The following is a 26,033-nucleotide window of genomic DNA, read 5'->3' as shown; positions in this document are numbered from 1 at the left end:
GATCATTTCCTCTCCTTCCTTCTTATCACTACTGTCACTTCGTAAGACTTATCTGTTCTTTAACTATTCTGTGCCTGTTATTTCTGTTTTGTTTTGCTTAATATCAAGCACACTGTATGATGCCTAAGAATAGGTTGTTCCTGTATCTTCATAGTGCCTAGCACTATGTGTGGCACACAGTTCGTGCTTTATACATATTTATTGATAGACATCAGATCATGTATATAAACTCATATTAGACTAAGACGAATAAATGAAGAAACATGATTTCTTCAATTACTATGATTTTTTTTAATGCTAGAAAAAAGATATCATATACAAAGCCCTCAAAATCATTAAATTTCAATTTAATGGGGGCAGGACAATAAGAGAATTCCAGAAGAGGATTACTCAGAAAAAGCCATGAAACCTATGGAATTTAATTTTCACATCAGGTAGCCACTCTCACCAATTCTATTTTATTTAGTATTGCAGTCTTAACTAGAGCAATTAGACAAAAAGAAGAAATAAAAGGAATCCAGATTGAAAAAAATGAAGTGAAACTAATACTATTTGCAGCCAACCATTGCTAGAGTGTAAGGTAGATCACTTTTGAGGCAGTCAAAATTTGGAAACAGGAAGGATAAAAACAAGTACCTAAGAATGGTGTATACAAACATGTGGAGACTAAACAACATGCTCCAAATAACTACTGGGTCAGTGAAGAAATTAAAGCAAAAATAAAAAAAAAAAAACCACGTGGACACAAAAATAAAGACATGGGTTATCAGAACCTATGAAATGCAGCAGGTTAATAGCATTATAGGCTTACATCAAGAGACAAGAAAAATCTCAAGTAAACAATTTAATCTTTCTCCTAAATGAAGTTGAAAAAGAACAAATGAAAGCAAAAATCAGTAGAAGGAAGGAAATAATAAAAAATCAGAGCAGAAATGAATGAAGTAGAGACCAAAAAGACAATACAGTAGATCAAGGAAACCATGAATTGGATCTTTGAAAAGATAAAGTCAATACACCTTTAGTTAGGCTCACACAGAAGACAAAAATCCTATGATCCTATCAATAGATGCAGCAAAAGTATTTGACAAGATTCAGTAACCATTTATGATAAAAACTCTCAACAAAATAGGGACAGAAGGAACATATCTCAATAATAACATTGAAACATTCTTTTACAATGATAAATTGCAATCTATGCTACTGCAATATTGGTAACTAATCAATAGAGTACCACTAAAAGAGAAATTCTCTTTCATTTTCCCTACAACATTGATGCTTAAGGAAAATGTGGTTTGATTAAACCATGGAGACAGAAATGATGATTTATGGAAGATTTCTAGGGGAAATTGGGCACACCTCAAATTTCAAGGCCTGACACTTTTTTTTTAGTACACTGAATTTCATTTCCAAATGCAGACACTGGAGGCATATCACCAATAAAATTATTGTTTTCACTGATTCATATTTATTGACTAATTACAATAGGATACTTTTAAAATTTTTATCTGATACCTTGTGACAAATTATAGTATATTTAACAACTTTCAGTTGTTGCCAAGATCTATGTGAGATTAGTATCTCCTTTCTCACAGATGGAGCAGCTGGTAATCACAGGAAAGATGACTTTCACCTGCTTTAATTAGTATACTCATAGTAGTACCCCCAGAAACTATGTCTGATGGAACTTAAGATGTCTGATGGAATGTAGGATCGTAACAGATGGAGAGAGAAAGAGAGTGCATGTATTTTCTCCATGGTCAAATAATTTGGGGAAATACTGCATGTTCTATCCCACTCTTGAAGATTTACAAAACACATTTAGCATATTAGATGTTCTGAGAAGTCCTGTCATAAAGAAATTTTTATTTAATCCAGTATTTTCCAAACTTACTTAACTCTGGAATCTATTTCTCACTAAATATTGTTTAATATCTTGGGGGAATTAGTTTTAATCCTTAAAACTTAAGACATCTTCCCCTCTCATATACCCACAACTCACTCAATTAAGAAGTAACAAAAAAGAACAAATGCTGAAGTAACCACACCAAGAGGGAACCATGCTTCCACAATCCACAGAGAACACAAGTTATTCATAAGTAACTCTCTTCCAGGGTCTTGCATCATATTCTCCGATCACACCAGCCAAAGATACAGAATGCAATCACTTCTCGAATGATTACTGAAATAATGCTTTTTATCATGGAATACTTGAACACAAAAACTTGTAAACTATTCCTAATGCCAAATGAAATTCTAACTAGCGTGCTTGTAATGTCTGATTTATTCACTGATACTAGTCCCAAAACTTAATATAGAACTTACACAAAGTGGGTAATTAACAAAACCTTACTCTAGGAATGAATGAATGAATGAATGAATGAATATTTTCATCAAATCCTCTCTGTCCCAGTCTGACTCATTGTCTTTCTTAGACATATACACCATATGCTCCAAGCTCTGTATCTTTGTTCATGCAACATAACCCAAAGTGCAACCCAATCCTGCCAATCCTTTCAAATCCAAATTAAGCCCTGTCTCCTGCATGGAGCCTCATCCCCTATACTCTGAGAGTAGTAAAGAGTTTGATAATTGTTTTTCCTAAACTAATTCACATGTTGGTCTTATCGTTCAATAAGTGATACACTCCTTGAAATCCAACACCATGTCATAAACTACTTTTGTATATAGCAGAGTGCCAAGGAACATAAAAAGTATTCAATGAAAACATATTATGGATTCTATTTTATTAAAAGTGTGGTGTGTAACAAAATAATTGGAAATTCCTGAAATTTCTAAACTACACATTACTAAAGGACCAAGCTCTGGTTAAAGGAGAAATATAATCCAAGTTTTAAAGAAATTGTTCTGGTTTTAACATCTCTGACTCCATTTTCTCATTTGGAAAATAGCTCTGTGCTATTTTTCTGCAGGTACTGAATGAGCAACAAATACTCTTATAAACCCCCCAATAAATGAAGACTTTATCTCGCAGCCCTGGAAGCAATCCTGATGTCTTAAATTATGTAATCCTGGTATTACATTATATTAGTCTGGTTCATATAAAATGTAAGCTACAAAAATACCAAAGCTAAGAAAAAATATTTACTCATGCTTTTACTAAGATGCAGAAAGAGGATGCATGCATTGCCAAAATTCCATAGAACATGCTCAAACTAAAGCAACAATGCCTTAGTTATTAAATAAGGCAATGGCCTGAAGCTGTACTTAGGAACAAAGATTACTTGGTCTATGCAAGAGTCAATATTTAAGAACACAATGACTAATTCCCACTTCAAGTTCATGAACATAGTTCTTTAAAGAGCTTCTTTTTGCTTAAAATGTTTAAGCAAAATTTATTTGTGGTTTTCCTACCTGTGATCCATGAACCTAAGAATGAGCAAAAACCTGAAATATCAAACCCTCCAGTAGACCAAAGTGTCAGTATAGACTCAATTCTAATTTTTAAGAACTTCTCAAGAAGGGTTATGCAGAACGTGTACTTTTTACTTCTCAGTCTCCAAAAATACTCATTTATCTACTTTGCCTAAAGAACCAGATTGAATGTTCTATAAACAACTGTGGGAAATACATGAATGACATCTCCAGACCATATCAAAACACCAGGGCTTTTAACTTAAGTTCAAATCATTTAAGTCCAAACTATTATTGTTGTTGCTTAACAGGAATTCCATTTAAAAATATTCAGCTTTTTTTTAAATGTTCTAGTTGAACTTACTGTGTGCTAAAAGTAACCACTAAATTACATTACCACCATTAGTTATGTGACCTTGGCAAACTGCTTAACTTTTCTGCATCTCAATTTTCACATCTGCAACATGTGGATAGTATTGGGTGATTTTAGGTTCTTTCAAAGATGAAAACTAATAATGATAAAAGTTATCAGCATTTTTCATTAAATACATGAATGAAAAAATATAATAAGCAATCTTGGAACTACGCTTAGGTTAAACCTTGAAGACATCATGCCATTAGGTAAGGATTATTACAAAACCCCACAACCTCAGCCCATGGCATGAAACAGACATCAAATACATGAGTTTTATGGAGGTCAATTTCCCACTGGTGATACATACTGGTATCCTGCCACACTGATATCCTATTGGGGTGATTTAATTCATTCCTTACTTGCCAAAACCAGAAGGTTTAAATTTCTACCTTTGGGGCTTTAAGGTCTAACATCAAAAACCTTGGGACAGGCCCCACCCTCACCTTTGTCTGCAGTCTCAGTGAGGACCAAAAGGTTCACCCTGTCACCCACCATACCTAAAATCACCTCAAACCAACTTCATTAATGGCTTCCCCCTCCCAGCTTCCCTCCTAAAATCAACTTGCCATTGGGGAGAGGAAAGATTCTTGCTCCACATTAAGACTTGGGGTATAGTGGCTTATTTCCCAGAGTCTGACAGTGGAACATCTAAAAAGGTGATTCACTGCTCATGAGTGGCTGTGTATGTTGGTGAGTAAACCAGCACACACTCTGCATTTGGAATGGGATTTGGGTTCCAGTTTTGCCACCTTCTGGCTGGAGGACCTATAGCAAATAACTGACTCTCACTCACATAGTTTGTCTTCTGTAAAATAAGGAAGACACGATCCACTTCACGGGACTGTGATAAAGGCTAAATTAGACACCTAGAAAGGGTCTGGCATGTGTCAAATGTGCAAATAGGCACTAAAAATGCTACCTGCTTTCAACTTCTCCCTCCTGCATGAATGAAACAGACTCCTGAATAGCAGACAAATGCCATGGTCTTCTTTAGACGGTCAGTTTCCCTAGGGTCAAGAGTGTATCTGACTCATCTTAGATCCCAGAGCCCAGCACAGGGTCTGGCCCAAAGTAAATATGTAATAAATGCTTGTTAAATGGAGAACATGAGAATCCTTTGGGTTTGATGTTAAGACTACTCTGGCCACACTCAAAGAAAATTCTGATTTTCAGTTTGGCCAAAAAGGCACTTATTACAAGCTACTATGTTGTTCAAAGCAAATAAGCTATTCTGAATTCTAATAATTACAACCTCTGAAATATAAAAACCCAATTGCCCCATGGCTCTCAATTTTAGTTTTGAGAATTCAATTCTTTCCTAAACAATGAGTGGGTAACCACAGAAACTTGTGGAATCTCTTTTCCTAGAAAACATGCAGAACAGGAGAGAAGCCAGTCTGTCTGGAAATTGCTTCAAAATCTGTTATAGGCACGGTGATGGACTAGATTAGATGCCCCTAAGAGGTTAGTTTGCTCCAGACCTACACGACTAGAAGAAATAACTAAAATAATTCTATCATTTACACTCAGGAAAATAAAAGCAATTCAACATCTCGTAACACAGTCATTAAAAATCATTTTCCTTAAGCCCAATGGTGCTTTTACAGACATTTTCTTCTTAAGTTGTACTAAACCGTCCTAAACTATTAATTTGAATATGAGCTCTCTCTAAATATGAGCTTGTACTTAACAACACAAGATTATTATTCTTTTGTTCCTTTTTTCAACCAGTTTCCACATACTCCAAATCTGCTCATCCCCAAAGACTCCTAAGAAACACTATCCCCACTCTCATACTCCATTTGACTCTCCCATTAATGGATTTCTACTGTACCCATTACTCAAATTACATTGTGCAGCTGATTATTATATGTGGTCTTCTACTCATAGCTGTTTCACAAATAACAATTTTTGTTTCCCTAGCTGAAATGTAAACCCCTCAAGCAAGGTCCAAGTATTTCTCACATACTTCTCTCTCATGTCAATACTGAGTTTGTGACAACTGCTTATTGGCTAACTGATTGATTTAAAATGAAAAAAGCAAGAGCACTACAGAACACTTTGTACACTGGGCACCTGTATGAATGTTTGGCAAGTCTAAAAACTGCACTTTTCAGACTGCTATATGTTGCTATTTATCATTTAGCTGAGACTACAACTGTTAAAAGTTAATACAAATGGGAGCCAAAGGAAAAACCTAGAGCTAAAGACCACACTGCATTCTAGCTCTGCCACTGGTGTGGGTTTAGCGCCTATCCTGTAAGGATTGAGGGACTATCAGGTTGAGCCCACTCGCATTGCAGCTGGAGGTCATTTAGGAAGCCCAGACCACTCCCCAGATTTACAGAGCTGTGCAGGTCTGATTCTACGTAAGATCAATTATTCATCAATGCTTTATTCTGTCAGGCCAAGTCAATCAGGGTAATAAGCAAGAAATGAACTTTAGAAAATTAAAATGTAATCCAAAGAACACATCTAAAACAACACTACGGGCTCCAGTTGCATCATTATGAGTGTACTCTACATAATTATAAATGGGAGGTAGAACTCCCCAATTCTTTATGTATGAAAAGGCAACTTCTTATCCCTACTATGAAGTAGACACTGTTCTAGGCACTGGGAATATAGCAGTTTACCAAACTCACAATTCTAGCATCAATTACATAAAGTGTTAGTATTTTACACAAATCAAGGGCAGTAAAAACCTCATTATCTTAGAGAAGAAAGCAAGGCACAGAGAGGTTAACTAACTTATCTCAATTGGTTATCATGGAACTATAGCAACAAAAGCTAGAATAGAAACCAGATTTCTTATCTCTTGTCTAGTAACAAAATTTACTTATTTATTATTGTGTGCCTATTATATGCCAGAGACTGTGCTAGGCACCAGGAATACAAAAAATGGTAAGATACTGACTCTCTCCTCCAAAAGCACAATGCAACATTAAGAAAATAGGATAAGTATAACAGACTTGATAATAGGGAGAAAAAGAAAACTGTATTTCTAATTGCCTGGGACATCTAGTATTTTAAAAGAAAATGAACTGTTGTGTGTTTTGACTTTATCATAGTCCTATGAGTACATAGCATAGATCTTCTTATTCCTATTATATAGATGGAGAAACTAAAGCGGAAAGCAAACAAGGGAGTCTATGACGATCACCTCCAGTGACAGCAAAATGCCTAGAAACAAAACCTATTTACTCCAAGATGGGTATTTTTTCCCCCACTAGATGGGAAAAGCATTTTTTCCATTTATAAATATTTATAAGTTTATGGCGAAGCGGTTGAGTGCTGGGTTGCGAGGCTGCCCACAGCCTCTGCAACACCAGTTCGATCCCCGGCCACCAGCGAGGATCCCACTAAATAAATAAATAAATAAATAAATAAATAAATAAATAAATAAATATGTATAAGTTCTTTCTATGTTCAATTCCCTTTGGAACAAAAGTACACATTTGCAAGACTGTATGCAGGACAACCTGTGGCTGTGAGAATAGATTTAATGGGCCAATGAGGTCTCATCATCTGAAAGGAGCTGCTTGATGGTTGAGTACCAACCAATCAACATCATTTTCTAACCAACCAACATCATTTTTATCAGCATTCTCAAAGTGTCCCTTATACACAGAATAGATAAAAAAGCTTCAGCCCTCAGAGAGTTAACATTGTAGGAAAAAGGCATATTAACATTTCAACAAAAAGTAACTAAAACTATAACTAGAAGAACTACTGCAAATATAACGGTAAATTAAAGATCCTAAAGATTTTGTAGCACACATGTGGTGGGTGTGGTCAAAAATATACTCTTAAGGTTAAACAAGGAACGGAAGCCTTGCACACATAATCATATATAACAATCCTCAGGTTATTGAAATAAAGGTGCTTACAGAAAATGCTTTTAAAAACTTTAAAAAATTATTAACTTATTTTAATTCCTTCACTTTTCAACATCGCTCAACATAGTTACATGAATATCCCATTATCCTCTTTCTAGGAAAGTTATAAATTTCGTATCCTTTCCTATTTAAGAGGAATGCATTTATAATGAAGGTTTCTATCAGCATGTCTTTGGCAAAAAGATTGAAACATTGCACTATTCCACTCTCCTTCAGCTATAACTAAATGAAATAAATCTGGTAATTCATTTGTGGACACAAGACTTACTCCATAAAAATTAAAAGAAGAAAAAGCATTTTTTAATTTTCAGTTTCATTTTAAACTATTTCACTTGTTTGATAATCTCAAACCATATTTTATTTTTCATGGTCTATTTATCATGGCCTCAAATCATTATCAAATCCAATCTTAAATTTTAATATTTCGTAGAATTATTAACAAAATTAACAATGCTAAGGAGAAACAAACATTGAAGATTTCAAACTATTGACAGGAAGAATTTACTTAAGAACAGGCTAAATAGAACAAAATTATAATTATCTTTCCCAAAAAATGTGTTATTATTTTAAAAATACAAGTCAGTTTAAAGTTAAAAAAAAAAAAAAACCACTTTGGTATTTCCTGAATATACTCAGGGGGTTCAGACTTATAGCCAGTTGCCTTCTTTTTAAAGATTTGTTGAATTTTATAGGGTGATAAGTAGCAATTTAAATGACAATTCAGGATTATCAGTAGATTTCATTAAAATTACCAGTGCATCATAAATTTACAGTATTATCTAATTCCTAAGAGTTCATCACAAGAAAATATGCTTTAATAAACAACTTAAAACCTAAATTAAAGTTATAATAATCAATTTTCTTTAGTTAAGAATGGAATAGGCCCTGATATATCTTCAGGTCACCTACAGGTGGCTACTGGGCCAAACTGGAGTCTAACTGAAGAAATTAATCAAACGTGCAGCAACAGTGACACCTAGTGTTCAAAGCTGCAAATTATTTTTAGACTACCTAAATAAGAAACTAACTACTCAAAATTTCTCTTCTTTAAAAACCAAAATTGATCTCCTACATTGTATCTAAAAATTACCCCTAATAAAAATTTTTACCTAGGCTTCCTTCCAAACATTGAAAAACCTTAAGATAAAAACATCTTGGTGGGTAAATGTAACACAAAAGCACTGTTAAATCTTTGTGACCAACATCTGTGACTGTTCCCCTTGGTTACAGAGTTCAATGCAAAGATAATGTGGGGCATGTTCTAATGAATGTACCTTAAACATTTAAATTTCTATCTATAAAAGCAAAGACAACACAAGCTAGTACTTAATGGCATATCAAGAAAAAGCAATTTAGGACATTTCAGGAATACCTGAAAAAGATGCTAAGGAAAAAAAATAAAAACTAGCTGTGGCACTGAGAAACAAGCTCTCTACATTTCAGTCCTTGCTACCTTTTTATATTTGAGCTCTTTGAAAGGTCCATTATTAAACAGTAGGCATTTTTGCCTGAAGGCTTAACATTTGGCAGCATGGGTTAATTTACTATTGTATTTTTATAGTTTTATGCTCTAGATGAATCTATAAAAGTAAGCAAAATTCCAAAAATTATTTTTGGCCAGAACAATATTTTTTAAAAAGTAAAGTTAGCATTAGATGGAGCTTACCTATTTTTTTTGGAAAGTTCATCCTTTCCCCTTTTAACTCCAAATATTCTTGTGATTAAGGTACTAAAAAGAAGTGTGGATGAATTTCTCACCTAATGTAAAAATAAACATACAATAGGGTTAGGAAATAGTTGTGGCATGAAATGAACATTTACAAAGTTCAAGCTAGATATTAAAAATCATTACCCAATTGGCTATCATGAAGCTAAAGAAAATACAGTTCTTAAAATAATTTTCAAAAACTTTACAGTAATTGACTCAATGACATCTTTTTAAAACTGAGCACTACAATTTAACCACAGGCAAACAACACAGCTTTTCTCAACCTTCTAATGTATCACCAATTGTTTTCATTCCCTCTTTGTACTTTGTACTCTTTGTATCATTAAATAACACTTTAAAAAAATTAAGTTTTCTAGATCATTTCCAACAGTGAATATCCCATAAAGAACTCAGCTCTTTCCATTTATTTCTGTAGTCAATTACCTATGAGAAAATATTTATAAGACATAATTCAAAGAGTCCACATATTATTAATGTGGCCATGTAAATTTTAATATCCCAAATGCTGCTAATATTAATTCCATAATGTTAGTAACCTAACAAAATAAAATTATCTCAGATAACTGGTTAATAAAAATTGAGAGGAAATAACTGTCATTAATAAACATGAATCATTTCTTCAAAATGGTAATAGAGCATTCCTATTTCCAAACCAATGTATCAAGATGCTTTGCTGTATCATCAAAAATGTCTTAAATGCCACAGTACACTGGGCTTCCTAATATCTTTAGTAGATTGGCATAGAGATTATAAATAAATACTGACTTCCCTAGAGTGTATGATGCTATAAACCAGAACCAAGGTAAATATTCAGAAACAAACTCTACCAACAAAGAGCTTATGTTCCAATGAGACAGTTGTCATAATTAAACCTCTTGTTAAATAGCAATATAATAAGAAAGGCAATTAAAGCAACAATGTAAGATTAGAAGCAGTTTCCTGAAATCGCTGCAGTAACCCTCACTGAGCTTGAGCGATTCAGGCAGCAGAGGGTAGGTGGAGTGCAGTCACTATTCAGCTTCATCTGAATTGTTGCCTCAAAAGAATGTAAGCCCAGTGCTGCCAGAGCTTTTGCTTTTTCAAGAGAAGCCAGAAACCCGATTTTTATGTGAAATCTCACTATTTTGAAATGTTGGCAACAAGTTAAAGGGGGTGGGGGGAAAACATTGTGGAAGCCAAATAAAACACAGTTGTGGGTTAAATGTGGACTATCAACTGATTTGCAACCTCTCATTTAGAGGCCTGAGACTGAATTTATGCAGGGTACCCTCTAGAAGCAGACGACAAATAAACTAGCACAATTCATAGCAAAATTGCAATGAAACCCTAAAATTGGACAGCCCATTCAACAGCCAACAAATATTAAGTGCCTACTATATGCCCTTATAATATCCAAAAGAGGGACTCCCCTGGTGGCGCAGTGCTTGAGCGCTGGGCTGGGAAGCTGCCCGCAGCCTCAGCAGCACCGGTTCCATCCCTGGCCACCAGCGAGGGTCCCACATGGTGCGCAGACCTCTCCTGTTGCGCCTGCTGCTCCCCTCTGCAGTGTATTTCAGTCAGTCTGCCTGTTCTGTTCCCCACTCTGGCTCTGGTGAATCCTCTTACCCTCCTGCACTTCTGACTGTATCCAGTGCTTGTATAAATAAATAAATAAATCTTAAAAAAAAAATATCCAAAAGACAAGTCAATCTGTCCTTTTACTCTATCAACATTGCCTCTGCCCTAGTTGGGGCTTTGATTATCTCTTACCTATTTTACTGGAAATGTTTCCAAAGACACCAAGGTTTAAAATGATTTGGTAAAGTCATCTAAGGGCCCTGTTCTCTCAGAAATCTCACAAAACATATAAAGGAGAAAGACAGAAATAAACTCCATTTTGCCCTAACCCAAACTTTCTGACAAAGGCTACCAGTTGCCATGAAGTTAAAACAGGAGCCAAGAGATGAAAAAGACACCTAAGGAAACATACCCAGATTAAAAGCACAGAGGTGGCTTTACCAAGTGAATGCGTAGAAAGAAAACTCCCATGTTTGATTAAATAGGTTGGAGGCAGGAGATGCATAATGTCCTTTAGTGATGTTAAGATGGATTCCGTGAGTTCCGGTATCATCAACCTGATCCATTTTTTATCAGGTTTTCTCATCAACAGTCAGTGATCATCATTATTTATTCTAGTTTCCCACATCTATTCACTCAGCAGATGTGTATTTTTTCTGACATGAAAGATCTTTCATGTAGACTTATGTAAGATACAGAAGAGATGGATAAATGAAAAATAAATTCGACTTCACAAAGGAGTGTGAGAGGGAGCATAGAAGTGTGCATGCAGGTATATATAGTTCTTACATATAACTTTTATATAACAGAAATGCCCTCTTAACAAATATTCAAAAAACATGGAGAACCTACTATGTGGTATGGTCATTTATATACTATTCACCTTTACCCTTAATAGAAAGTCAAATCCTTACAGATGGGATCTGCATATAACATTAAAAAATATTCTGTCTAGTGCACATGGTGCCATTTTGTAGTAGATAGACGCATTTTCTGAAAAAAAATTAAGATTTGATTTCTGATTTGTCTTCTAAACCATGCATCCTTAAAACATTAGGCCTCTAGATTTTCATCTGTAATCTAGGAAAACTGTACTGGGATGTCTGGGTTATGGTTAAGGTGAGGGCCAGTCATGTACCTTGGTAACCTTCTTCCAAAGTAGCAAGACACTTCCGTGAGAAGGCAAAAGAAGACAGGTACCATTATCCCTTACAGCACCTACATATTAGGGAAGAGAGTGTTCTTCCTATGAGTGTATAGAGCTCCATGCCACGGCAAGCACTGTACTCGAGAGAGCATGGCTAGGTTTCAGCATCCACGGTCCTCAGCGTGGTACCCTTGTGGCAACCTCACAACTACTAGGGGGTCAGGAGAGTACACAGAGACACAGAGGACACATGGCAGCATTACTGGGAATATCAAAAGTCTTTTCCTCCTCTAAATTCCACCACATGCCATGAACCTGGATTCCTCAGAGTTAGCCTGAGGGAAAAAAGTAGGTGAAAATATAAACCTAGTGTGGGTCTTAGAGGACCCTAAAGTGGCAAACTTTGGAGCTGCCAGACAAGCTGGAAAGATAAGTTTTATGCACTACAATGAGGATGCAGGGAAAGCAGATGAGATGTTTCTGATCCTGGGAATGCCCAGAAATTTCTCAGATTCCAAAAACTGACAAAAAAATCTCAGTTTCCATGTATATGTACCTGAAAATTATTTTCTGTTACCTAAATTTTCAAAGAAACTAGCTTCATCTCTGAAAGATGTCAAAGATTATCTATTGTCACCATCTTTACTAATATTTTTCTATTCTCAGCCACCATCATCTTTTGGCAGAACTATAAGGTTTGTCTTCTCATTTCCCTCATCATCTAACCATCAAGTCTCCACTGTAATTATACCAATCACTCCTCTAGTGTGAAGTTCTCTCACGCAGGATTTTCAAACAGCAGTGGGAGTCACAGTTCCAAAGCTCAGGTCTTCCCCACATACACCTTTGGAGGCTAAGGTTCATCCGGCCATTTCTAGACTCAGATGACAGGCTCTGTCACAGGGCATGGGATCAGACTCCTCTTGCCACTAACTGTCCAAGCTGTGTGAATGTCCCATGGGGTAAACTTGGATCAGTAAAAGACAGGAGATGGGACTATTCTAAGAGGTGGCAGTTTCACATGACCTGGTATACCAGAAGATATACCACATGACCAAGCAACCGTTTCCCTACCAGGTTAAGGCCCTCTTAGTAATGGTTTTCTTCTTTTTCTTGCTTCAGTTTCCTTTCCCCTTTACTCTTGCAGCTTTGGGGTAGGCTGTATTTCCAGATTTGTTTTCTAAGAAACAGGGTCAAATCCTACAAGGCAGATAAACCAAACCTTCTATATATTCCTGTAACACCTAAAACTTGTCCCTATAATACACCGATCCTAGAGTCAAACATAATAGTAATGTATCCTCAAACTAAGGACATTTCACCTCTCTGAGCCCTTTTTCCCTTATTTGTAAGGTGGAGATAACAATAAATAGACTTCTTAGAGTTGTTCTGAGGAATAACAGATCATCAGTGTAAAGAATGCTAGGCACATGGAAAATAGTCAAGACAACAATCGTTACCACTAGTATGTCTCAGGTATCCCTGTGTGTGTGCGCGCGCGTGTGTGTGTGTGTGTGTGTGTGTGTGTGTAACATATCACCTGCAACACAGTAGCAGTACCAAATGTTTCTCTGTTTTTTAAAAAATGACTAATAAGTGGCAATACAAAAGGCTGAAGCATCTGTAAAAATCAATTTAAAGTATAGATGAATGTTTTCTGGAAAATGTTCTTTTAATGCAAAATTAAAGTTAAGTTCATTTTGTGTTTTTTTCCTTTTATCAGGAAAAACAATTAGGTCAAAAGTACAGACTTAGTCATCTGTAGGTACAAGATAATTTTGAGACATGTACAAATCAAAGTTCTGCAAGTCAAACATTTCAAATGTATTCAAAATATACAAAAATATACAAGATATACAAAAATAAAAATCAATACATTCATTGATTATATTGATTTTTATTTTTGTATATCTCAACAAAGAAAAAAGAGACAGTTAATTCATCTGAATGCTATAGTGATTATGTCTGTGTGGTAATTAACAAGTGACTTTTACTTTTCTTTATTTTCACAACTGCTACAGTGTACAAGTATAACTACTTAAAAGAACTCAAGAAAGACTTTTAAAAAATGAACTGATATTTTCAGTTCTGTTAAAAGTTGGAAAAGTCACCTGATTTACTCAAAGAAAACAACACTGATATTTCTGTCAATCAGTTTTATGATCTCTAGTTTTCCTGATGCCAAGCCACATCCCTCCCTCTATGCCTCTACTGACATGATACAGGAATTGCTCTGCTTCCTGTAAATGCAAAAGGTAAACACAATGTCCTCAGGAGGAGTTGAGCAATGCTCCTACACCAAATTTCAGACATTTGTCTTTGTTACAGGAAGATGCATACTTTTCCAGGCAAGAGTTGGCAACCTTGAGGATTCCTCTTTATAATGGCAATCTGTGCCTTTGGCTACACTGCAATATACTGACTCAACTCTAGACTAATCATACAATTATGAAACGGTTTGTGCAGCTCACTTATTAAGAAGCCAGACTCTTCAGCAATTTCTCCACTTTGCAGGTAATGTATTAAAGTCGAGCTTCTTGTTTCCCTTTGTCTTTTTTTTTTTTTAAGCTACATAATAAAACCTCAACACCACAGGTTTCTCCTTTATTCTCTTTATGCTGTCTCCAATGATATAGGAAAACAATAAAATAATGGCGTTTCCTACACCAAGGAATCATAAAAAATATTTGGAAGTTTACTTTCTTAACCTTATAATTACTGGGTATTGCCCACTGTCTTTAGCATTCCAAACGAACATTGTTTTGGATAATGATCACATCACAAAAGAAAATGCCGCCCAGAATTTAACTTTCTCCAGTTTAATGTTTTATGAGTGGTTCTTCCTTTTCCTTGCCCCCCTCTCCTCACTTTTTGATAGGATATATTTACAGCATTCACTCAACACATCGATATCTAGTGCCCATAGCATCTAAAAGAAAGACATTAAAATATGGGGTCTTTCTTTTTCCACTAGTCATAAGGGAATGCAAATCTAAACCAGAATGAAATGCCACTTCACACCTGATAGGATGGCTGTTTTTAATAAATGGAAAATAACAAGTGCTGACAGGATGTGAAGAGAATGGGACTCTTTAGATCACTGATAGGAGCATAAAATCGTGCTACCACTGTGGATACTGTTTGACAGTTCCTCAAAAAGTTAAATACAGAATTACCACATGATAGTCCCAAAAGAATTGAAAGCAGAGATTCAAACAGATACTTGTACACCAATGTTCAAAGCAATATTATGCAGAGTAGTAAAAAAAATTTAAAAGCCTAAATTTCCATGAAAAGATCAGTATGGGCCTCCCTGGTGGCGCAGCGGTTGAGCGCTGGGTTGCGAAGCTGCCCGAAGCCTCTGCAGCGCGGGTTCGATCCCCAGCTGCTCCCCGGCCACCGGAGGAGGGTCCCACATGGCGCACAGAACTTTCCTGCCGCCTGCTGCTCCCCTCAGCAGCGTACTTTGGTCCTTCTGCCTGCTCTGCTACCCGCTCAGGCTCTGGTGAATTCTCTCACCCTCCCGTGCTTCTGACTGTACCCAGTGCTTGTATTAATAAATAAATAAATCTCTAAAAAAAAAATCAGTAAATACACAAAATGTGGTATATACATACAATGGAATATTACTCAGTCTTAAAAATGAAGGAAAGTATGATTCATGCTCCAACAAAGACAAACTTGAAAACATTGTAGTAAGTGAAATAATCGAGACACAAAGTAATAAATATGGTGACTCCACTTACATGAGGTATCTGGAATAGGCAAAATCATACAGACAGAAAATAGAGGTAGCCAGAATGTGGGCGGAGAAGAGGAGGAGTTACTGTTTACAGGGTATAGAGCTTCTGTTTGATGATGAAAAAGTTCTGAAAATGGGAAGTGGTGATGACTGTATAATACTGTGAAAATACTTAATGCCACTGAACTGTATACTGAAAAGTGATTAAAATGGTAAAATTAAAAAGGAGATAATTGACAGCTTAAAGAAACATAAAAACAATATATTATAATGTGAGTTTATAACATTCATTAAAACAAAAATTTTATTAATAGCACAAAGACTGGGAGGAGGGATATGGAAGTATACTACTGTTAGGTATAGATATTAAGTTAAATGGTGCAATATTACTTAAGGGTAGACAGTGATGTTAAATATATATGCTGGGAACCCTAAAGTAATCACTCAGTTAAGAAAACAAGGAATTGTAACTAATACACCAACAAAGGAGATAACGTGTAAACATAAAATACCCAATGCAGCTTGATCCAAGAATATGTCTCTTAGAGGAGTTTCTTGATAAAATGCAGTACATATTTTTTTCTCATCCAGTGAAAGTATAGTTTATTAAAATCTACTCAGAAGTATAATTAAGTCAGTGAAAATAAATTGCAAAAGCACTTACTGCCCAGACTGGTGATGTAAAGCCCAGAATTGCAGCCTTAGCTCCATCAGCAACATAAGGAATAATATTTTCTCCCAGACGTGTATCTCTGAACAAGGCTCTGAGGATATTTAAAGCATGAACCTGGAACAAAAAGTTCAAAATTAATTGTGGGTTAAGCCCATGGTAATTCTGAATCTGTACATATATAACAGCATCGTTTCAAAAAAAAAAAAAAATTACTGAGTTACAAGAAAGAACAGACAACCCATAAGTAAAATACCAATTTTTTCCTATGAAACACACCTAACAATGATAAATCCATTTTTAAGAGCTGAACAACCTGATCTAATGGATATATGTAGAATCCTGCATCTAACAAAGACAACAGATTCTTTTTACACTAAAAGAAATGTATACTTTGGGCCTCCCCTGGTGGCGCAGCGGTTGAGCGCTGGATTGTGAAGCTGCCCGCAGCCTTTGCAGTGCCGGTTTGATCCCCGGCCACTGGGCAAGGGTCCCACATGGTGTGACAGACCTCTCCTGCCATGCCTGCTGCTCCCCTCAGCAGTGCATTTCGTCAGTCTGCCTGCTCTGCTCTCCGCTCCGGCTCTGGTGAATTCTCTCACCCTCCCGTGCTTCTGACTGTACCCAGTGCTTGCATAAATAAATACATAAATCTTGAAGAAAAAAAAAAAAGAAAGAAATGTATACTTTGAATTGCTTTAACATTTTAAAAAGACTAAAAATGAGCATGCTATGTCCAACTCAGATGATATGAAATGAACAATAAGCTCTGAACAGAGTAAGACAATTAAAAACAGAAATTTTAAAGATAATAAAGACCTAGGGAGTAACAAAAACAAAAACTATTTTTTTTTTCTGGTTTTCTTATCCATTTTATTTATTTATTTATTTTTATTTTTGGAGGGACTTTTTTATTTAAATTTTTTACATCACTGTTCATTTTTAAACAGTATTTGCTTCCCCCCACCCCCCCAGGTGTAGTCCCCATAGAGTTTCCTTCCCCAATGCACCATCACCTCAGTCCCCTGTGCTCCTCCCTCCCTCCCCTGATCCCTCTCCCTCCTCCTCCCCTGCAGGATGTCTCTGATTTATAATTGTCTGTTTTTGCTTTGTTGTGTTTTGTACTGTTATTATTTTCTTATACTGATGTCTTATTTGGTTCCCCTATATTCCTGCTGTAAGTGAAGCCATACGATATTTTTCTTTTTCCTTCTGGCTTATTTCACTGAGCATAATTCCTTCTAGCTCCATCCATGTTGCTGCAAATGGCATGAGTTTATCTTTTTTGATTGCTGAATAATATTCCATTGTGTTTATATACCACGTCTTCCTGATCCAGTCATCTAAAAAAACTTATTCTTTGAAAAAGAAACAAATCTCAAGAGAGAGGATGCATATAAACATTTCTGAAAAGAATATAACTAAGAACAGAGAATAAAGCAAAAATAATGCTATGAATACTGGTACCCTCAACAATTTGAAAAATTACGGCAAAATAAGCAATTTCCCAGAAAACAGAATTTATTAAAATAAATTCAAGGAGAAATTGAAAAGCTAGAAGACATTATTTTATAAAGAAAATCAAGTTAAAAATCATTCCCATAGACCAAAACCAAGAAACCGGACAAACCCAATATATTAACCACAATAATACAATGAAAAATAGATTCACATGATTTTACAGATGAGTCTTACCAAACAGGCAAAGAAAAGCTAACACCAATCTTATATATATAAACTGTTTAGAGAAAACTCAAAAATGTATTTTACAAATCTAGCTAAGCTTAGCTGTCAAAATAAGGCAATGATAACTACTTTTAGAAAATGGTATTTACCTACTAAAGCTGAATATACACTTACCAAGCAATTACTGCTAGATAAATACTTAAAAGAAATGTACACATACATTTACTATTAAGCAAGTAAAAGAATGTTCTTAAAAGTACTATTCTTAATAGCCCCAAATTAAAAATTATCCAAATGTTCATTAACAGAAAAATGGATAAATTGTATAACACTGTATGGCAATGAAAATGAATAAGTTACAACATAAAGATGCACTGGGAATGTCCGAAATTCATAATTTTAGCTGAGGAAGAGGAAAAAGGAACACAATGGGGAGAAAGCCACAGTGTACCCAAGTGTATCTATAATATTTTACTTAAACTAAATTTGGGATTGGTTTCATGGCTGTTCATTATTGGTTTTTATATGTTGGAATATTCAAAGATACATATTAAAATAATAAAGAAATAAGCCATAGGAGGGGAAAAAGGAAAGCAAATTATCAATTAAGACTAGATGACTGGTCAAAACAAACACTTAATGTTACCAATAAAGAAAAGACCACTAAAATGCTATTAATCATCTTGAAGCAGAAAAAAGCAATAACTATTTATCTTGTTCTCTTAAAAACCAAATTCCATTATTCTGACATGTTTTAGAGAAAACAGCATTTTTTAAAATGATAACCTAGGAAATTGGAATACTTATTTTTAACATTTTGCTGGAAAATATCTTAAAATTATCATTTCTGAAAGGTGATAACATTTTGGTAAAATTTTTAAAGAAATAAAGAAATCACACATCTTACAGTCACAGGTAATCTTACAGCCACAGCGACATGTTAATAAACTCTATCCTTTTTCATCATCCACATCTGGCCCATAGGATCCCCTTTACTACCTGCATGGGCTCTGATAACCATATATACTTGTATATGATTGCAAATTTCAGTTCTCAAGTCTGTTCCCTGACCTAGGATGGGTCTCTAACTGTTGGGTAGAAGCATTCAACTATGAAAAATTTAGTGAGGAAGCCTAGACAAGAAGTGTTTGACAGGTATTTACTATCATGGAGTAGATCTGTGAGGAATAATGAAGCCAGCTCCATAAACACATATATATGTATTTACCCAACTTTAGCAGAGACTGAAAGGGATGAATTAGCTAAAATTAAACTGACTGTGGATATACTAAAAGGTAAATACTGAATTTTAGGGAGAGGATGCAATTGGTGTATTACAAAATGTGTACCAACTCGAAGCACACAAGAAATTCCAAAGTGACAACATATTCCTTTTAGATGCAACAGTCTTATAAAATATCTAAGCTGGATGTCTTCAATATTATTAAATATAGTTCATTTTGGTTAATATATTATCAACTAAAGCAACAGTTTATTTTGTGAACAGGGAAGGCTAAAAACACAACCAACCAAACCCAACCAAACCCATCTAAACAAACTTCAAAAGTCTGTCCTGTCTTCAAGAGTCCTATTATCTTCAGAAGGTTTTTGTTTTTTGGTTGTTGTTTTTTTTTTAAGTACAGCAAAGATGGGTTTTTTTTTTAAGTATGGCAAAGATTTAAAACCACTACCTTCCTCTCATGGTTTGTATATTTCCATTCCTACCTGGGGGACTGTGCTCTGCACAACATCTGTAGGTCCAGCCAAAGAGATTAACTCTTTCATTGTTATTTTCAACAAATTCATTTTGCCTTTTTTCGGTTCAGACGCCAACAGTGCCTATGGAAAAACAAGGCAAAAATTAATAGGGCTCCTACTGTATAAGCATCTACCTGCTACTTCTCAGACTCAGTGCCAAAATGCAAAATCTCCTTTATAAAAACGTCATATCATGCAAGTTAAGTAAGGGATGTGGGCTTGGGCAAGTGGTTTAACCTCTGCATCCCCCAGATTCTTCATCATAAAATTAGGTGAAGATGGTTATCATGGTGCCTCTAAAGTCATTTCCAGTTTGCTTGTTAATATACTTCTAAGAGGCTGAGGATCATTTTTTTAAGATCATAATTATGTTGGGCCTCCCTGGGGGCCTAGGGGTTAAGTCCCAGTGTTACCACCATGATGGCCTGAATTCGATCCCCAGCCAGGGAGCTAACCCACATGGCCCAGCAGACCTCTCCTATCTTGCCTGCTGCTCCCCTCAGTAGTGTATTTCAGTAGATCTGCCTGTTCTGCTCCCCACTCTGTCTCTGGTGAATACTCTCACCACCCGCTCCTCTGGCCTGCACCACAGTTCTTCTACACAAAAATAAATAAATAAAATCTTAAAAAAAATCATAATTATGTGGCAAGTCTTAGATACAGTCTGATAACTCAGTCAAATTAATCCAATAAGAAAGTTCTCTTTTCTTAGGAAACAGAAAACCTCTGGATTAAATTTCTTGTAAGGATTTTGAAACTCCATGGAGCTTTATCAGTTAGATAATTCTTTACAGAAGAGTCTCTCTCTGGAGGAGAAGTCAAAGTGTAGCATAGGAAATTTCATGGGGCAAAAGGAAACACTGCCAATTCCAAGGGATCCTATATCTGAATTTTCAAGAGCTGTTTATTTGTGTCAATAATTTGTTTGTACATTTTGCCAATATTCAATAAACATAGAAAATAAGATATCAAACCACTTGAGGCAATAAAAAGGAATGAGGTCCTGATGCTACAACAAGTATGTACCTTGGAAACATTATGCTAAGTGAAGGGATATGACCACATATTGTATGATCCCATTTATATGAAATGTCCAGAATAGGCAAATCTAGACAGGAATAGACAGGAAATAGATTTGTGGGTGTGTAGGGCTAGGAGTAGCAAAGGTATTTCGTATGTATGTAATGGGGTGCTGGCCCCCAAGAATAAAAAATTTCAAGTACTCAGTTTCTTCTGAAACATTTATAAACGCTAAGAGAGGAAAGTAAAGGAGCACATAAAATAGCTAGGTTTAAGAGAAAATTCTCATAGGATATTTATGATCAGAAAACATATACACACTTTTTTTTAATAACCACTCCAAAAATATTTATATCTGTCTACATTAAAGGTAAGCTCTTAAACTAAGAAGGCAATTTTTCTGCTTAGCTAATGCTAAGCAGAAGTTTCCACCAGCTATATATAAAAATATAACTTTATTTTATTAGTAAGTTGCGCTAAGAGAAATGGGAGCTCTCTGAAAAGATTTTTTCTACTAATTTAGATTTTATTCAACTAAAATAAGTAAGTTACATGCAATTACTACAGCGTCTTCTGGGAACCATGGCTTTTTCCCTCCAAGAGCTGGGTGTAGCTCTGACACACTTCCTAAGGATGGGCTGAGAAAGTGCACATCTTGATTGTTCTAACATTATGACCAACATTTTGTATTAGTTGGGAACCAAAAGCCCAATAAATACATACCACAATACACAGTGGATGTAACTAGCACAAGCATGTAACCAGAGCTGTTGCCGCCTTAACATTTGTCCCAAGATAAATGAGGTAAAAACCCATTAGGTCAGAGTGAATTACAGGCAGGAGAATGAATCACACTGATCCAGAATGGGTGATACTAGAAGGAAGTTAATTTTTGAAGGTCACCAAAACCCAGCCAGCATAACTACCTGGATGATCTCTATCAAATCAACAACCTCTACAGTTGGGGCCCACTATCATCCCAGATCACTCAAGGACTGTCAGATATTAATGAAAAGGAAAAAATGCAGGACTGAAAAACACCTAGTGGCATTGCTTTTGCATTATAACACCCTTGCCTGGATTTATCTTACTGAATATGAAATACAGGCCTTTCAGGTTAGGGTGATTTAGTATTGTTAGAATTTCAGTTTCTATTCTTGGATTCATGAAAGCAACAGAGTCTTAATATCAACACTGGAAATGAAACATTTTCCCACCAAATAGCAAATCTGGGTATGCAAATATGGAGCGCTCTTTAAGGTATAAAGTTAAGTGGAGGAAAAGGGGGGAGGGGTGTGAGGGGAAACATGTGCTTTCATCTGTATTCAAAAGGAAAAATGGACTCATACACACACACTCATTCCCACAGACAGAAGGATCCAGGAATCAGGTTGCCTAGGTTCCTGCCTTAACTCTGTGACTCGAGTTTCTTCATGTATAAAATGAGAATAACAGGGCCTATCTCATAGGGCTTGAGAAAAGATGAAATGAGATAATACATGTGAAATAATCACTTACACATGGTAGCTACTATTGGGGTTAGGAATATTTAATGCATGGACACTTCATGGAGGGATTCAAAAGAAACTTAATACTGGTTACCTACTAAGAATCTTAAGGGTCTGTAGATGAGAAGAAGAGTATTCTCATCTAAATAAAAAGAGACAACATGCACTTCCTGGAAGCAAGCAATGAAGGGCCAGAATCACGTGACCACTTACCATACTGGCAGAAATCTACACCACCCTCTGTTCATATTACGAGTGACCCTTAGAGGGTTTATTCCAAGAACAGAAATGTCACAGGAACATAGTGTCCACCCATTAAACCAAAGCCACAAATGCTATAATACTGAAAATACCGAAATACCCCTTAAGTATGGGTATTAGAAAATGCTATTATCAAAAGACAAACAAACAGATACAGTCCTGTAGATAAATACCTGGATATAGAAAGGAATTCCTGCACTGCGCCTGGTAGCACAGAGTTTTGATGAAGGGTCACTGCATTTAATTTCCTCTAAAACGCTCCATAACCACTGTTCCGGGAGTTTTTGTAGATTCACATCAGGACATCTAAAAGGCATATAAAAAACAACATTGGAATTAACAGGTACCAAAAGGTAAAAGTACAAGCTACTGACATATATTAACACTGTTAGAAAAGAATAAATACCTTATATCTGGAGAGGGGAAAACTTAAAAATTGTCTCACTTTCCTACTTCTCATCCACTTCCCTCACTATGGGTCTTAGAATTTGAAGCTCTTAAAGATTCCATTTCTTACAAAAGCATGTAAAGCATCTGTCCTCACTGCAAAATTAGCTTTAATCACTAGACTGCACCCACACTCAAAATGTTCTGAAGGTTAATCAAGCTCTCACAGATGCTCTATACTACAAAACTCTCAACAAAGAGAATAAGTTCATGTCTGTTCTATAAAGATGACCTATATTCAGAGAAAACACATTTTAAAGTATATTTTAGTAATCATTTTCATCGCTTTCAAAACGTGACCCACCACAAATAAAATTTTCAACCAGATCCTAAGAAAAGTTAATAAAGCAAGTTATCTGGGAAGAGATGTAAATGTTTTGCGTTATATGGATATTACTGTTAGTGAGATTTTGCTATGTTACAATGAGTGTTTTCTTCTTTACTTAAGAATATTAAAATTTTTTTTTCAACTTATGTCCTACCAGATTGTATAACATTTAACCTAAGAAACAGCATATTCATTGGTAGAAACAAAAACTTTAGGAGGATTGTAATTGGATTTAACTAAAATTAATACATGAAAATAAAGAGATAAAGTCCAAAGGAAAAAACTGTTTTAAATTGAGGAAGATAATCTGCAGAAAGGTAACTGATTCTTCAGTTGTAGTAACAATTCCTTTAGTAAGAATCTGTAGTAAGATCTTTTAGAAACACATGCGGGATTTTTTCCTCTATTTTAGTTTGGTTTAAGATAGACAACTTTATTTTCTGACTAAATATTCCAAATAACAACTCTACTTATGTATTACACAGCACTAATACTATTCTTAAGGTCAATTTTTTAAAAGTTTAACATGAACCTAAAAAATACCATTTCATCCATAAATGTTACAATCAAATCTCCCATTGCCAACAGGTCCTGAGATTTTAAAAGTTTTATTTAAACTCCATCACTCAGATATACTTTTTACTCCCTCGCCCCATTAGCCACCAAACTAAGCAAAAACAATCTGAACCACAGATTAAAAGAGATTCAATGGCATAACAACCAACTCTATAAAGTGTGGACTTTGTTTAGATATTGAGTTGAATGAAACACAAGTAAAAAAGCTATTTTCAAATAATAAAAGAACTATATATGTGTCCATGTACTTTTTATACTTGTATTAACAATGAATGATGTCAAATAATTTTGTGTAGGTTGTGCTAATGGCATTGTGGACATGGAAGAAAGTACTTTTAGAGATGCATAATGAAGTATGTAAGAGTAAAAATAAATCAGGAATATACTTTAGAATACTAACAAAAGACAAAAGAAGGAATAGAAGAAGAGGGCCTCCCCTGGTGGCACAGCGGTTGAGAGCTGGGCTACGAAGCTGCCGGCAGCCTCTGCAGCGCCACCTCGATCCCCAGATGCTGGCGAGGGTCCCACATGGCGTGCAGACCTCTCCTGCCGTGCCCGCTGCTCCCCTCAGCACTGTATTTCATCAGTCTGCCTGTTTTGTTCCCCGCTCTGGCTCTGGTGAATTCTCTCACCCTCCCGTGCTTCTGACTGTACCCAGTGCTTGTATAAATAAATAAAAAATAATAATAATAAAAAGAAGGAATAAAGAAAGTACAGCACAATTTTGATAGATACTGTACCTGATGGGTAAAGGCAGTCTGTTATATTATTCTCTGTACTCTTACACAATGTGTGTATATATATATATATTTGAAATGTAATGTTTTATATGTTTATATTGCTATATATATATTTAAAATTTATGTTTAAAATTTTTCATAAGAATCTGTTTGAATTTTTCATAATAAATATAATCCATTTATAGGTATTAAAAGTTTCATAATAAACACAACTCTCACATACTTTTTTACATTTAAAAGGACTGAAACTATTTCCTAAGCACTGAATTCATCTCTCTTAGAAAAAGTCATCTTTTTGTGATGAAACCATCTAAGAAAAAGTAGGATTCACTGAGGTGAAGAAAATAAAAACTCCTTGATCAAAAATTATCTGTGGATTTCATTTACTCGTATTTTCTTCCCCTATCAAAGGACCACTGGCAATGTAGGAATGGCTTACAGATAATGCTGGTCTAAGGTCAAGTTTCAGTGTGTAGGAAAAACTAAGGGAGATAAGACAAAATTTTCTACTCAGTGCAAGTGCAATGAAGTACAATACAACAAATACCAGTTCACAAACACTCCTCAACACTGTCAGTGAGCTTCTACGGGCCTCTCTGAGTTACCCAGAGGTTCTAGTAAAATCAATCTGAGAAGACAGGCAGGCCTAGGATCAGAGTAAACCACCTCACCATGCATCAGCCTTTCTTGCTTGAATTCACAATAGCTCTTGACTATTAACAAATCTTGATCTAACTTCTCTTCCATCTTGATTGATTCTTCGATTTAAAGGTCTCGTATGACCTGGTACCAACCCTCCTACCTGAATATAACTTTAAAAATTCTTCCAAATTCCTATACAATCCTGAACCAGTAAGGTTGTTCATTTTGCCTGTACACACTAACATCAGAGTTCCTCTAACCCCCAAACACACACTCACCTCTCCATATTGCCAACAAAGTACTTGCTTTTGGTCATCACACTTATCCCTATCCATTCAAACTTTCTCCAAACACTGTGTCTTACAAGGACCTCTACTTTCTGAAAGCTTCTAATGTACTTAGGTACACCGTATATAAGGGGTCAGTACAGTGCCATGAAAGAGGCAGAAATTAAGGTGGACTGTGAAGGATGTGCAGGCAGGATGGTGGATGGTCCATGCATGTACAGTTGAGGAAGCAGGAGATGAGGTGACCAA

At 35.6% G+C, this 26,033-nt stretch overlaps 1 protein-coding gene across 1 annotated transcript in view; it reads right to left on the bottom strand.

Moving 5' to 3' along the window:
• Positions 1-26,033, bottom strand: part of THADA (THADA armadillo repeat containing) — a 287,428-nt gene that overhangs the window by 198,390 nt on the left and 63,005 nt on the right. Inside the window, exons 23-26 of the mRNA XM_054687792.1 lie at positions 22,938-23,070; positions 19,943-20,056; positions 16,526-16,648; positions 9,353-9,444 (exon numbers count right to left, since the gene is read on the bottom strand). Of these exons, the coding sequence (XP_054543767.1) occupies positions 9,353-9,444; positions 16,526-16,648; positions 19,943-20,056; positions 22,938-23,070 (462 nt within the window). The remainder of the gene's footprint in view (positions 1-9,352; positions 9,445-16,525; positions 16,649-19,942; positions 20,057-22,937; positions 23,071-26,033) is intronic.

Source organism: Talpa occidentalis, unplaced genomic scaffold (genome assembly GCF_014898055.3).
Source record: "Talpa occidentalis isolate TD23 unplaced genomic scaffold, MPIMG_talOcc4v2.1 talOcc4.5, whole genome shotgun sequence".
NCBI lineage: Eukaryota > Metazoa > Chordata > Mammalia > Eulipotyphla > Talpidae > Talpa > Talpa occidentalis.
Note: the sequence above shows the minus strand (reverse complement) of the source record. Positions and strands in the feature narration are given on the sequence as shown.